At 37.8% G+C, this 13952-nt stretch overlaps 1 protein-coding gene across 1 annotated transcript in view; it reads left to right on the forward strand.

The window, feature by feature from the left end:
• The first annotated feature begins 136 nt into the window (after positions 1 to 136).
• The window catches only part of SCAND3 (SCAN domain containing 3), a 17387-nt gene continuing 3571 nt past the window's right edge, over positions 137 to 13952 (forward strand). Inside the window, exons 1-3 of the mRNA XM_007449232.1 lie at positions 137 to 1110; positions 9674 to 9821; positions 11953 to 13448. Of these exons, the coding sequence (XP_007449294.1) occupies positions 691 to 1110; positions 9674 to 9821; positions 11953 to 13448 (2064 nt within the window). The 5' untranslated portion in view covers positions 137 to 690. The remainder of the gene's footprint in view (positions 1111 to 9673; positions 9822 to 11952; positions 13449 to 13952) is intronic.

The following is a 13952-nucleotide window of genomic DNA, read 5'->3' on the forward strand; positions in this document are numbered from 1 at the left end:
AGCACTTGCCTTCGGGTGCTCACCAACGTTACCACGACCACCGAGATGACTGCACCACCTGGAATCCTAGAGCGGACCGGAAGTGAGCGCTGCTCCCCCGGCCTGGCGGGAACGTGGGAGCAGCTGCGTCGGCCGGGAGTGTAGCCCGCGGCCCATTTCTGTGGCGTGGCGCGAGAGGGTCCGAGCTTCTCTGAAGGGAAGTGCAGGCGGAGGGAAGGTTGTGTCTGCCCGGCGACAATCGGGCCTCCTCCGCAGACGGCAAGCCGTGTGGCAGGAGCCCTTCGCCCTCTCCACGCGGGCCTGAGCCACAGGGAGCGCCGGTTTCGGAGAGACCTGTCTGGTTTCCTTGGTGGAGCTTGTATATGTAGGCTTTATTTAGGGCCAAAGTCTCCTCAGTTTTCTGTCTCGCAAGTAACCTGCCGCTCAATCTGTGGTCCTGGAGCTTTAGTGAGTAGTTCTGTGCTCACAGTTTCCCATCTTGTCAGAGAATGGCCTCACTTTCAATGGAATTGCTCGAGTAACTGCCCTGTTGTCACCTAAACAAAATTTTTTTAGCTGCGTCTGTAATTTTTCTGGTCAACAGGGTTTTCTTATATCGAAAACTTTCCTGACCAAGAATTGACTGGGGCCTTCAAGGAAAATCTGCCTAGACCCTTGTTGGAGCGAGCCTTTCTCTAAGCTAAGCTAAGGATGGCGGCAGCCCCGGTGGCCCTCCCAGCCTTGGTTGGCCAGGCTTCAGAGGAGCAAGGGGAGATAATCAAAGTAAAGGTTAAAGAAGAAGACCCTATTTGGTATCAGGAATCCTGCCTACAGAAGGATGTGTCTCACACCAGGGAACTCTCTCGTCAACGCTTCCGGCAGTTCTGCTATCAGGAGACTCCCGGACCCAGGGAAGCTCTGAGCCAACTCAGGGAACTTTGCCGTCAGTGGTTGAGCCCAGAGATACACACCAAGGAGCAGATCCTGGAGTTGTTGGTGCTGGAGCAGCTCCTGACCATCCTGCCTGAGGAACTCCAGGCTTGGGTGCGGGAGCATCATCCTGAGAGTGGAGAAGAGGTGGTGACTGTGCTGGAAGATTTGGAGAGGGAGCTTGATGAACCTAGACAGCAGGTGAGAAATTGGAGGGGCCATCTTCTGTGAAGAATTTGAGTGCGTGGGTCCAAGGTAGGGTAAGTGGGGTTAACTTCACACTGACGGCTGCAAATTCTGGTTCTGGGCATTATTAGTTGATCACTGGTGTAGACGAATAGATTCATGCTTCTGGGATAACAATTTGCATGTCAGTGATAGCTGATCCTAATAAGGAGATAGTTTATCCAAATGGGAAACCTTGGTCTATTGCTTGCAAATGGAAAATATCTCTTATTTAGTGACTGTGAGATTAAGGTAGCTATCTCTTCTTACGATCCCCGCTACTTTTACCATATATGAAAGCAAATCAGTGCAGGAATATAAGGAATACCTTCTAAAAGAGACAAATAGAAAAGTAGTCTAATTTAATGGAAATATCAGGAAATGGTGAATCATAAGATCTGGGTTCTATGATAGGCTCTGTCACTAATTAGCTGTATAATCTTGGGCACACACACTTTCTCTGGACTTTGATGACTTCATCTGTACAGTGAAGAGATTAATTGCATCATTTTCTAGATACTTTTCAGTACTTGCAGTTGTTGGTATGTGAGCCAGTATTCTGTCTTTTCCCATCACACTAGAGGTTATTTTTAAAAGAATATACTTGCTTTCTATGACTGTAATTTTAGAACATTATGGATATTGCCAAACACTGTTACATTTCTATAATGTTACTATCTATACATTTATCTGAATTCATTTTGAATATGAACGTTGTATGTATACAGTCTGATCTGTTAAAATATGTTTTTCTGGAATGCAAAATCTTTCATATGAGATTGGTAAATAGGAAAATAAGTCAATATAATGCTGAAATTGTGCCGGCTCATATATGAGTTTTCCCAGAAAGTTGATGTTTTGGGCCACCAAGTAAGAGCAGCTGAATGCAAAGTATATGACTATAGCTGAGTGCAGCAAGTTGTGAAGACATACAGTGCATAATGTCCATTCACTTCCATATCCTTCCTCTTGGCTCTCTTGGCCCCAGTCTCTGTTTTGGAAGCCCTTATGTGCATAGTTCCCTCCCATTTTGGTGCATTTTTTGCTAAACTTTTTTGTATTCCAGAAAATGAGCAAGGAAGGGGGTTTGCAAGTGCCATAGAAGCATGCTGGTGATAAAATGTATGCTAGTGAGCACAAAAGAAGAAAAGATTTAACAACTGAAGAAAAGCTCGAAATTATAAAATGTTTTGAAATAAATGAAAGAACATGTGACACCGGGTGTGCAACTGAAATAAAAGAGTCAACTTTACGAACAATTAGAGACAATGCTGGGAAAATAAAGTTATCTAGCTGGAACAACTTCCATTGCTACAAAATTTATTGGAAGAAGGCATAAGGAAATGGTAGAAATGGAACATTTGTTTGGATTTTTACCAAAGAAAGAAGCAATCAGAGGTAACCTTTCTCAAAATTAAAGAGAAGACTTTAGCAATACAAGAAGACCTTAAGAAGAAAGTGGAAGATCCTGCAGAAGTGCCTTCATTTAGTGCAAATAGTGGCTGGTTTAGTGGCTTCAAGAACTGCTATGGTTTCCACAATATTAGGATCTCTGGTGAAGCTGTGAGTGCAGAGAAGCTGCAAAGACATTTCCCCGAGTGTTAAGAAATTTGTTAAAGAAGGCTGTAACCTGGATCAGACTTTTAATTTTGATGAAACTAGTTTCTATTGGAAGCAAATGGCCTCAAGGGCCTGTATCTTGAAGGAGAAATCATAAGATCCGGTGTTTAAGGCTACAAAAGGTCAACTGACTGTGATGCTGGGTGGGAATGCCAGTGGGAATTTAAAGCTAAAGCTTGTGTGATTTATCACTCTGCCAACCCACAAGCTTTAAAAGGAATTGTAAAGACTAGCCTGGGTGGCTACTATAAGTCTAGCAAGAGAGGCTGGATGACAGGGCAGGTATTTACTTATTGTCAAGGTGATGTTTTGTAGATGATTTCTTAAAATATTGCAAGAAGAACAATTTGTCTTTCAAAATTCTTATAATTCTCAGTAATACACCAAGCCATCCTCCAACAGTTGCTGAAATTTCTTCAAATATTAAAGTTCTCTTTTTATCTCCTAATACAACTACTTTACTCCCTGATCAGGGTGTGATCACAGTATTTAAAGCTTATTATTTAAGGATAGCATTCAAGTTGTTTATTGGATCAACAGGGGGTGACAATGCACACACAGTTTTTGAATTCTGGAATTGATAGAGCATTAAACCTGCAATTGATATTCTTGTAGAGGCCTGGAATGATGTCACAAAAGCCTGTTTGCATGGGGTGTGGTGTAAGATTCTCCCTGATTTAATTTATGATTCTAAAGGCTTTGAACCTTCAGAAGAGCTCCCTCAAATCAAAGCAAGCTGTATTGCTCTTGCAAAGGAGGTTGGATTTGAAGAAGTTGAGAGTGAAGATATTGAGGAACTGCTGCAATCATGCAGAGGCTCTCTCTACACAAGAGCTACAACAGTTAGATGCTGAGGCTCAAATGGAAGCATATAAGAGGATGATGCAGTTCAACAAGCTAGCCCACAAGAGCACTTCACTTCTCAGTTATCTTCTGCTCTAAGTATGATAGAAAAGCAGTTGCAGTGGATAGAAGATAATGATGCAGAACACAGCAGGATTTTACTCCGTGGCATGAGGTCCTGTTTGGAGCCATGTTAGCAGCTTCTTTATGAAAGAAAGAAAATATTTAAGCAGCAAAAACTACATATCTTTTTATAAGCCAGTATCAAAGAAATAAATACAAGATGATGAGCCAGAACCGTCATTATATTTTTTGTAATATCACTACATTTCTTGGAAAGTGTGCTTGTCCATCTGAACTTCTGATGATGATATCCTCTACCCTTGCCTCATCCTTTCCTTACACCTCTTTCTAACAAGATACCATCACCTTTCAAAGTAAAATCCTATACTTAATGTAACATTTCTTTATTTAATGTCTTTTTGACTATACTTGTAATTTTATTGGAATTTCTGTAGTTTTATTTTTTTTGCGGTACGTGGGCCTCTCACTGTTGTGGCTTCTCCCGTTGCGGAGCACAGGCTCCGGGCACGCAGGCTCAGTGGCCATAGCTCACGGGCCCAGCCGCTCCGCGGCATGTGGGATCTTCCCAGACCGGGGCCTGAACCTGTGTCCCCTGCATCAGCAGGCGGGCTCTCAACCACTGCGCCACCAGGGAAGCCCTGTAGTTTTATTAATGCTCTCCTGACAAAGTTGTGTAGAATTTAAATAGTCTACCCTACAACTTTATTTTCTCCATAGATCCTGTTATTTTTTGTGCAGTTTTGCAGAAAGCATGTTTTTTCATGAGTTCATATGTTACTGCATAGATGCCTGTACAGGCAGTCTCTTATCTCTAGCCAGCACACCTTTTCTCTTTCTTTCAAATAAACAATATTAGTTTTTTCCCTTAGAATGTACCTGTTACTTTAAAATTTTCCTCTTCTAGCTTTGTTGAAAAATGCAACCATGGGTAGGACTTGGTGTTTTGTCAATCCTGGGTAATGTTCAGGGTTATGCTCTGCTCATACTTGGTAGTTTTTCATGTGACTCAGGGTTATAGAAATCTCCTAGTCTTATTGAATGTCAAGTTTGCATAAATGTTTCTCATTTTTCTTGTTTCTGTGTGATTTCTGAAGGGAGGGGGAAATGCCATTGTTGAAGACACTTTTAGCTGCCAACCCAGTATCTATTGTACACCCCTTCTTTCTTGCTTAAAAAATGTTGATTTTGTTCATGTTGGCTATGTACCTAACTAAATACTTTTCAGCTTTCCTTGTGCTAGAGTTAGCCATGCATCATAGTCTTGCCAGAGAGAAATAAGCATATTTTCTGGGAATTTCTGTAGAAGCTTTAATTTTCCTTATAAAATGGCACAGATGTGTTTAGTTCTGCCTTTTCCCACTTCCTGTCTTGAACGTGGATGTGATATCTGGAGCTGTGGTAGCCATCTTGTGACCATGACATGATGATAAGCATGAGGATGAATACCAATATGTTATGAATGGCAGAGCAGAAATATAAAAACAACTCAGGTCCCTTACAGAACTGTTAGGTATGTGAATCAATGCCAGCAACTACCCTCCTCTGGATTTCTTAGCATATGACAAAAATAAACCCCTATTTGTTTAAGCCACTATAAGTTAGGTGTTTTAATTAATTGGGAAATACATGCATTTCTAATGAATACAGTCATATTTACTCCACTATTTTATGACCAAAATTTCTTATTAGAAATCTTAAAAAATCAAATATAGTGAAAGACAAATGACTTTCATAACCAGTTTGAAGTAATTTCAGCTTTGTAATTTGTTTTTGCCATCCAGAGGCACGCTTTACACTTTTGTGGTAAAGGCAGAGTGGAATTCCTCCTATTCCAAGACCAGGCCCACCTACCTTGGACTAGTCCCTCTAATGGAAGTAAGAAGAAGTAAGCAAGCAGAACCCAGGGAAGCTGAGGAACACAGCCAACCAGCCAATGTCCATAGAAGTGAATTCTAAGGGGATTATCTTAATAGGTAATAACAATGAGATATTACTATACTATAGGTTCATCTATAGCCAGGGAAGATATCTGTGTTGCTTAGAACCCAAAACTTGAAAACAATAGAAAATGAATTTCTATCTACTGTGTTAGGAGAAAACAAAACTAATTGCTTACTTTTGAAAAGGATTAAAACACTGAACTGTATTCATATGTGTAAATAAGTGTGAAAGAATCAGTAGGAAAAACTTGAAGAGTAAAGAAGAGAGGAATAGTCTCATTCGATACTAACATACCATAAAGCCTCTTTAGGTAAAATTGTGGTACTGACACATGAATAGCTGGATCAATGAAACCATAGAAAGTATGAAAGTGGACTGGAGCACATATGAAAACTGAGTACACAATATATGTGCCATCTCAAATCACAGTGGGGAAAATAGTGTTTTAAGTAAATGGTGTTGGGACAAAGAGATAGCCATTTCAAAAAGAAACACATGAAACCCATACCTCATACCATATTCCAGAACCAGAATAAACTTTAAATGTGTCAGAGATCAATATATGAAACTTTAAACATCCAGGAACTAGGAGAAAACAAGCATGACTTCTTAAAATAATCTGAATGTATAGAATTACTCAAAATCTAGAAGTAATATCAAAAACCTTTTTTTCTACATGAAACATTTTTTTTTAAATGCAGGACAAAAAAACCCCACAAGCAAATCAATATAATAAATTAGTGAAGATATTTTCAAAATATGTCATAGGTATAAGTGAATCTCCTTAACAGAAATGCAATAGAAATTATCACGAGACATGAGCAGTTTTTTTTTTTTTTTTTTTTTTTTTACAAACAAATGGCTATGAGAAGATGCTCGACTTCAATCATAAAAAGAGCAAATCAAAACTATACTGAGGTGCCATTTGCCACCTATCAGACTGGCAAAAATTCAAAAGCTTGGCAACACAATCTGTTGGCCTGACTGGGGAAACAGTTCCTCTCAAATGTTGCTGGTAGAAGTGCAAAATGGTACCATCCCTATGGAGGGGATTTTGGCACCATCTAACACATATTTATGCATTTACGATTTGACCCAGCAATACTGCTTCTGGGAGTTTACTTGGAAAATACAAGTAAGAAACAACATAGACACAGTTTTTCATTGCATTATTTGTAAAAGCAAAATATTGTAAACAACCTAAATGCCCATTCATATAAGGGTGATTGAATAAACTATGGTGCATCAATATAATGGTACTATGTACACAAAAAAAACATAAGCAAGATATCTATGAACTGGTATGAAATGATTTCCAGATAATATTTTTATATTAAGTGAAAAAAAAGGAGGTGTAAACTACTATACAATATGAAAAAATAAGTATACACACATTTGCATTTAATTTGTATATGTATTATATACACACAAATATATACATGCAGACATGTGTGTATATACATATGTATAATGTTTTTACTTATTTTTGCAAAAAAAAAAACCAGAGGGTAAAGCATCAACAACAAAAAGTGGTTTCTTATGGGAGTGGGGGAGAGTAGAATGCAGGCTATGTGAATATGAGCAAGACTTCTCTGGATACATATTTCGTTTTTTTTTTATATCACATAAATGTTCTCAGTATTTAAAAAACAATACTAAATTCAAAATGATAAAAACAGAAACAAATGAACTCAACAATATATCAAATTAACATAGTAATACAGAGGAAAATAATAATTCAGGTGGCTTGACCACAGTACTCTGACCATATACTTTTAGTGGGATACTGTCTGTGGGCCTGTAAAGCTGCAAAGGTATATTGAACTTTACTTAGTAGATATGTTGTTGGAAGTGTTCTACAACACAAAGCATGGTGATTCTGAAACTCTTTTGTATTATTATAGTTTAGAGCCAATGAGTAAATAATATATATACATTGTTATGAACTGCTTTTTTTTAACTGTGGGAGAAGGAAGATATTAATATGGAAGATGGAAAGGTGAGGAAAATTCTATAGGTATTGAAGTTGAGTTGAATTCATGTTATTTTATAAAATATATTTACCAGCTTTATCCTTGAAAGGGCCTAGAGGAGATGACACCTATTAAAAATGAGCCTACTACTACTCAATCTTTGCTACTAAACATTGTTGTCCTCTAAAATGAATAAAAATTTCTTGGGAAAAAAAACAGTTGAACTAGATCTGGGACAGGGAGAATACAATGTGGTCCTTGTATTGTTTATTCTAGAAAGCTTGGATGTGCCAAAACCCAAACCAAAACAAAACAAAAACTAGTGGGGTCATGTCAAAAGGTTGCAGGTGCCAGATCAAGGGGGCTCCCACTGGCCAAATTTGAGACAGTTTGAGCATCAGAGTGAGTGAGGATGGAATGGATTATAAAATAAGTCTATAGTGATACTCAGAGAGACAGACACCAAAGTAGGACGGACAGAAAGCTCTTTACAAAAAATTGCTAGCTATTAAATGTAGAAGGAATTGTAAAAGTAGGAAGTCACCATTTTGCAACCACCAGTATAACAAGCAGAAATCAATGAATGTTAAAACCATTGGGGAATAAGATATTTGCATAGTTCCAAATTAAAATCAATTATTATTTATTACAGTTGGAAAAAGTGTATTTTTGAATGGATAGATCTGGTAGTTACCACCTTAACTAAGTAATCAAATTTAGCATTATCTACAATAAAATAATTTGACAACTTAATGTAACCTGTGATGTGACACAGTGAGTACACATTACTTACGTAGTATTCTTCCAAAAATGTTCTTTCCCTGCCGCCAAGCAGTCGCGTGGAGGCTGAGGCTCGGGTGCTTTCAAGATTTGGCTCCATCCGCAACCCACCTCCTTGGCCGAGGAAGGCATTGCTGCTGGAGGTGTAATGGACGTTAATACTGCTCTGCAAGAAAAAAAAATGATCAAATTAAAAATACTGGGCTCTTGTTCCTCAAAAAACAAAGAAAGAAAGAAAAAAGTTTAACCAGAATCTACTTGTGAAGAAACAATTAGGCAAGTCCCTAATGTGCGATATTCTATAAGACAAGTAGCCCTGACTTTTCAAAATTTAATGTCATAAAAAAGTCAGGAAAAAAAAAAGTCAGGAAATGATTTTAGATTAAAAGAAGCAAAAGAGATATAATAACCAAAAACAATGTATAAATATTGAATGGATCATGGACTTAAAAAAAGCAAACATAAAATGCAGGTGACCTTGAACACCTATGGGGGTGAGGGGTTAGGGGCATCGACTTTCTGCACAGTTGAAAATAGTCCTCCCTATACATGGTTCTTCCATATCCGTTTCCGCATATGCGGATTCAACCAACCAGGGATCGTGTAGTATTTACTGTAGTAGTTACTATTGAAAAAAATCCGCCTATAGATAGTCACCCAAGGGTTAAACCAATGTTGTTCAAGGGTTAACTGTATGTATGGGGACAATTGGGTAAATTTAATTATAAACCGAGTACTAGATCATTGGTGTAAGGAAGAGATAAATGTGTTCTTTTCACCCAACAGTTACCACTTTGATTGGCTTTTTTCCTTCTCCCATCCATAACACACTAGGCTAATGTTTTCCACATTTGGTCTAAAACAACTATCAGATTTCTTCCTGGGTTTAGCAGTTCAGTTAGTTCCTATTAGATAATTTGCATACCCCCCAAATATTTACTTTTAATTGCTCACACTGAAACCCATTTACAGTTTTCTTCTGGTTAGGAGGAAAATTAGGAAAGATTCCTTTAATGTGCTTCCATTGTTATTCCCCAAAACAGAAACCACGAGGATGCATATCAACTCCTGTTCAATGCAGACAGTTTCTGTTGTATGGCTCTGGCTTTATTCGTCCTAGCATTTTTTATTTCTCTCCTTATTCTATCTTGCACTCCTCTTAAGAATTCAATGAAGACTTTTTTTTCTTCTTATATCCATTCTGTTTCAGTAGAAGAATGTTTTGAAGTTTAGCTATGGTTTGTGCAGTGATGTGATTAATATTATATTAGTTTCCAAATGTACCTGTTTATCCCCAGGTCCCACAGGACACATATGGGCAGGAAGTTCCTATGGAAGAAATGACTCTTCTAAATACTGCAAAGGCGTCCTTAGGTACCCATCTCCAGACTATAGAGGACGGAATGGAATGTGAATCTCCAGAGCCACATGCACTTCAAGATAATGGTGAGGATAAGTTAGTCTTTGGAAGGAGGATGAGATTTGGGAGGAGGGAAGGGTCCATTCATGGAAAGCTTATCAAATTTTATTCCATTGCAGCTTCTACTGAATATGGCTGAAGGAAAGGTCAATGAGTGTAGTGGAATGCTATTAAAGAAGTTGAATTAAGCAGTCATGCAATAATGTAAAAAATAGTTGAACACAAGATTTTTCATGGATATTTTGCAATGGAATTAAGTACCTATGGATAGATAAATCAGAGATGCCTCTGTATGTAAATGCTGATCACTTGTCAATGTAGACATGGGTCCCATTTCTGTAGCCTCTGCCCCCAATTCTTGTTACATATGACTGTTTAAGACTTGGAAATACTACTTCGATATTCTACTGAAGAAAATGGAATTTCTGAAGTCTATGTCCACTAGAGATCTAAGGACTATTAACAGTGTAATGTGTGGTGGAGGCAGCAGCACAGGCTGTCCTAGTTATGGAGTAGCTGTCTTTTCCCAAAGGCTTAAGTATAATTGATATAATTTTCTTCTTTTCTTTTCTTAAAACCCTAGCAACTCCTTATTCTCTGCTTATCCTAGACCTACTAACATTGATTGTACTAATTTCTGAAGCTCATATTCTCAGATTACATATTCTGAAGCTCTGGTTCTCATTTATGTTGTCCTGTATTTCTTTCCTCCCCCCAGTTTATCCTTGTTTACCCTCTGTTATGTTCATGGCTCCATAGCATGATGCAAAGTGTATCAGTGTGGAAAGAAATACTATCTATATAATGGTCTTTTCAGTCACATTTTGAAATACCACTTATCATGAGTGTTGTCATCCTCATTATAAAGTTAACAAATTTTTATCCAACACTTTTTTTTTTGTGGCCATACCCAAGGCTTGGCTTGCAGGATTTTAGTTCCCCGACCAGGGGTTGAACCTGGACCACACAGCAATGAAACCACCTGAGTCCTAGTCACTGGACCACCAGGAAATTCCCTATCTGACACTTTTCTATGTAGTAATGTGTTAGATAATGGAAAAGATACTGGAGGAAAAAGTGATCCCTGCTTCTTTAGAAACTTACAATCTTGTTAGTTCTATGAAACAGTTAAAGAAGAAAGTGCTACAGTGCTAGTTTGTGTTGTAAATAAATTATGTCCTCAAGAAAGGAGAACTCACTGTAAGCTTAAATTAAATGATCAAGGAAGTCTTGTTGGAACCATTGAGACTTAAGTGAGGCCAAAACACACAGTAACATATTAATTTGAAGTTTTGGAAGTTATGAACATTTGAGAATGATTTAAATTTACCAATTCAATATTTGTTATGCAAATTGGTAGTATAAACAATGTTGACTTGAGAGAAAGTATTTTTTCCAAGCAGCTGTAAGACTTTAGAGGTGATATGCTAATTCCAAATTATTCTTTTTGATTTTTTCAAAATAGTTTCCTTAAGACTAGCCAAATTTGATTTATTCTAAGTGTTTCTGTTATTATGAATATTCTAAACATTTATTTTAATATGCTATATTAAGTCAGAGCGTTTTCACTACTTCAGGTTCATCTGCTACTCTTTCTTTATTAAAATCAGTAATAAGATTATTGGTATTGGGTTTATAGTTTCACAAGCACTGAAAGGGAACTCATGCAAATATATGATGTTGAAACTTCAGCCCCAAATGTTGCTATAACAGCTAACCTGGCTGAATAAAACAAAATGTGGTATAGTCTGGGGCTTTAAAAATATCTATGACTGTATTTCTGAGACTTCTCTAGCCAAAAAAAAATGTTCTTGTGTAATTAATAAATAAATGAAAAAATAATGACATCAATTTGCTCCCTGTTTTACATAAAACAGTGCTTTACTTTAAGGCTAACCCTGGATACTGCTCTGGAAAGTCACATCCTGGCTTTCTACTCTTTACTATATCAGAACTCTTTGTTCCTGGGTTGAGTTCTTCATTTACCCTCTCTATTCCTCCAAAGGTAGACTCCCTAACCAAAATTGTATTTCCCCTCTTGTGTGTCCATAGCATCTACTTGTACTCCCACCTCTCTCTAGTGGCTACTTGAGCAATATACATATTTTAAATTATATTCCCAAATAGTCTAACTGATTTTTTTTCTTTATATTTTAGGGTCATTTTTGTGGCTTTCCATGATGTCTCAAACCATGGGTGATGATAACTTTAGTAGCTTAGATACTAATGAAGCAGAAATCGAACCAGAAAACATGAGAGAAAAGTTCTTCAGAAGCTTAGCAGTGTTATTGGAAAACAAGAGTAATAATACCAAGATATTTTCTAAAGCAAAGTACTGTCAATTAATAAGGGAAGTGAAAGAGGCTAAGGCCAAGGCAAAAAAAGAATCAGTTGACTACCGTCGCTTGGCTAGATTTGATGTGATCCTGGTACAAGGACATGAGAAGCTGATTGAGGCTGTAAATGGGGAAACAGATAAAGTACGGTATTATTTACACAGTGAGGATTTATTTGACATACTGCATGATACACATCTCAGCATTGGACATGGTGGACGTACCCGCATGGAAAAAGAGTTACAAGCAAAATACAAGAACATCACAAAAGAAGTTATAATGCTATACTTGACACTCTGCAAACCATGCCAACAGAAAAATTCAAAACTCAAGAAAGTTCTAACATTGAAGCCAATTAAGGAAGTTAACTCAAGATGCCAAGTAGATCTTATAGACATGCAGTTGAATCCTGATGGGGAGTATAAATTTATCATGCATTATCAAGACCTTCGTACAAAGTTGAGTTTTTTGCGGTCATTAAAATCTAAAAGGCCTGAAGAGGTTGCACATGCTCTTTTAGATATTTTTACAATTATTGGAGCACCCAGTGTTCTACAGTCTGACAATGGGAGGGAATTTTCAAGCCAGATTGTCAGTGAACTTAGTTATATTTGGCCAGAACTGAAAATTGTCCATGGGAAACCTCAACCCTGCCAAAGTCTAAATTCTATAAATCAAACTAATGAGGATATCCAAAATCGGATTATCTCCTGGATGCAAACTAACAATTCATCACACTGGGCTGAATTTTTGTGGTTTATTCAGATGACCCAAAATCAACCCTATCACAGAGGCATGCAACAGACTCCATGTGAGGGTACATTTAGCTCTGAAGCTAAACTGGACTTGTCTCATTCTCAGCTAACTGAAGAACTTATTGCCAGCCTGAACACAGAAAATGAATTGGAACAGGCCAACAAGGAATTAGAAAATACTCTAAGAGCCCAGTATGAAGAAAATATTGAGACTGGAACAGATAGTAGTGATATTGAAGAAAATCTTTCTATTTCTCCTAAGATAGCCCAAAAAACTCCTCCTGAAAGCAGACCGAATTTTTTATCTTGTGTAGTTTGTGAAAAAGAATGCACAGGTGTTAATAGTTGTGTATCATGTGATAGAAACGTCCATGCAATCTGTGGAGTGCCCTCTCAACGTGAGACTGATGGTTATCACCATAGAATAACTTGTAGTCTTTGCTATGAGACCACTACAATGAAAAGGAAACATGATGAGATTCCAAGCAGTTTGACTGTTCAACCCTCCAAAATGTTAAAGCCATCGGAGACACCATTTTCATCAGACAAAGTAGGAGACTGGGTAAGAGTTTGAGTGCTGTAGATCAAAGCAGGGGAAGAGCCTCATACTTTACTGTGACCATGATGAGTGAGAAATTTTTGACATGGCATACTAAAGCACAATTATGGCCATCTTGTATATATTTTCTCCAAAGACAGGCCAATTACATTTAATATCTTCCCTCCACTCCTTTTTTCAAGTTGGAAGTTATAACCTTGGATGCAGCTTTGTTTATTGTTCTGGGGTGGAAAACAGTAGTATCTCTTACTTATTTCTGATGTCAGGCATTTCTTAGCGGAATGAGAAAGCTAGGGGATAAATGGTATGCATGATGGTATGTTTCTATAGAAGGATAAATTTGGGGACAGATGAATTTAATGTTACTTTGTTTTAATTATATGTGAGTTTGGGTTGAGGGGTAAGCTAAGAAAGGGCATCTCAGGTCAAGTGAAGAAATATTTAGGAAGGGCAGGGGATGATAAATTTGGTTGGGAGATATGGATTTGTGTTGGGAAAGAGGTTGGG

This window comes from Lipotes vexillifer, unplaced genomic scaffold (genome assembly GCF_000442215.2).
Source record: "Lipotes vexillifer unplaced genomic scaffold, Lipotes_vexillifer_v1.1 scaffold657, whole genome shotgun sequence".
Taxonomy (NCBI): domain Eukaryota; kingdom Metazoa; phylum Chordata; class Mammalia; order Artiodactyla; family Lipotidae; genus Lipotes; species Lipotes vexillifer.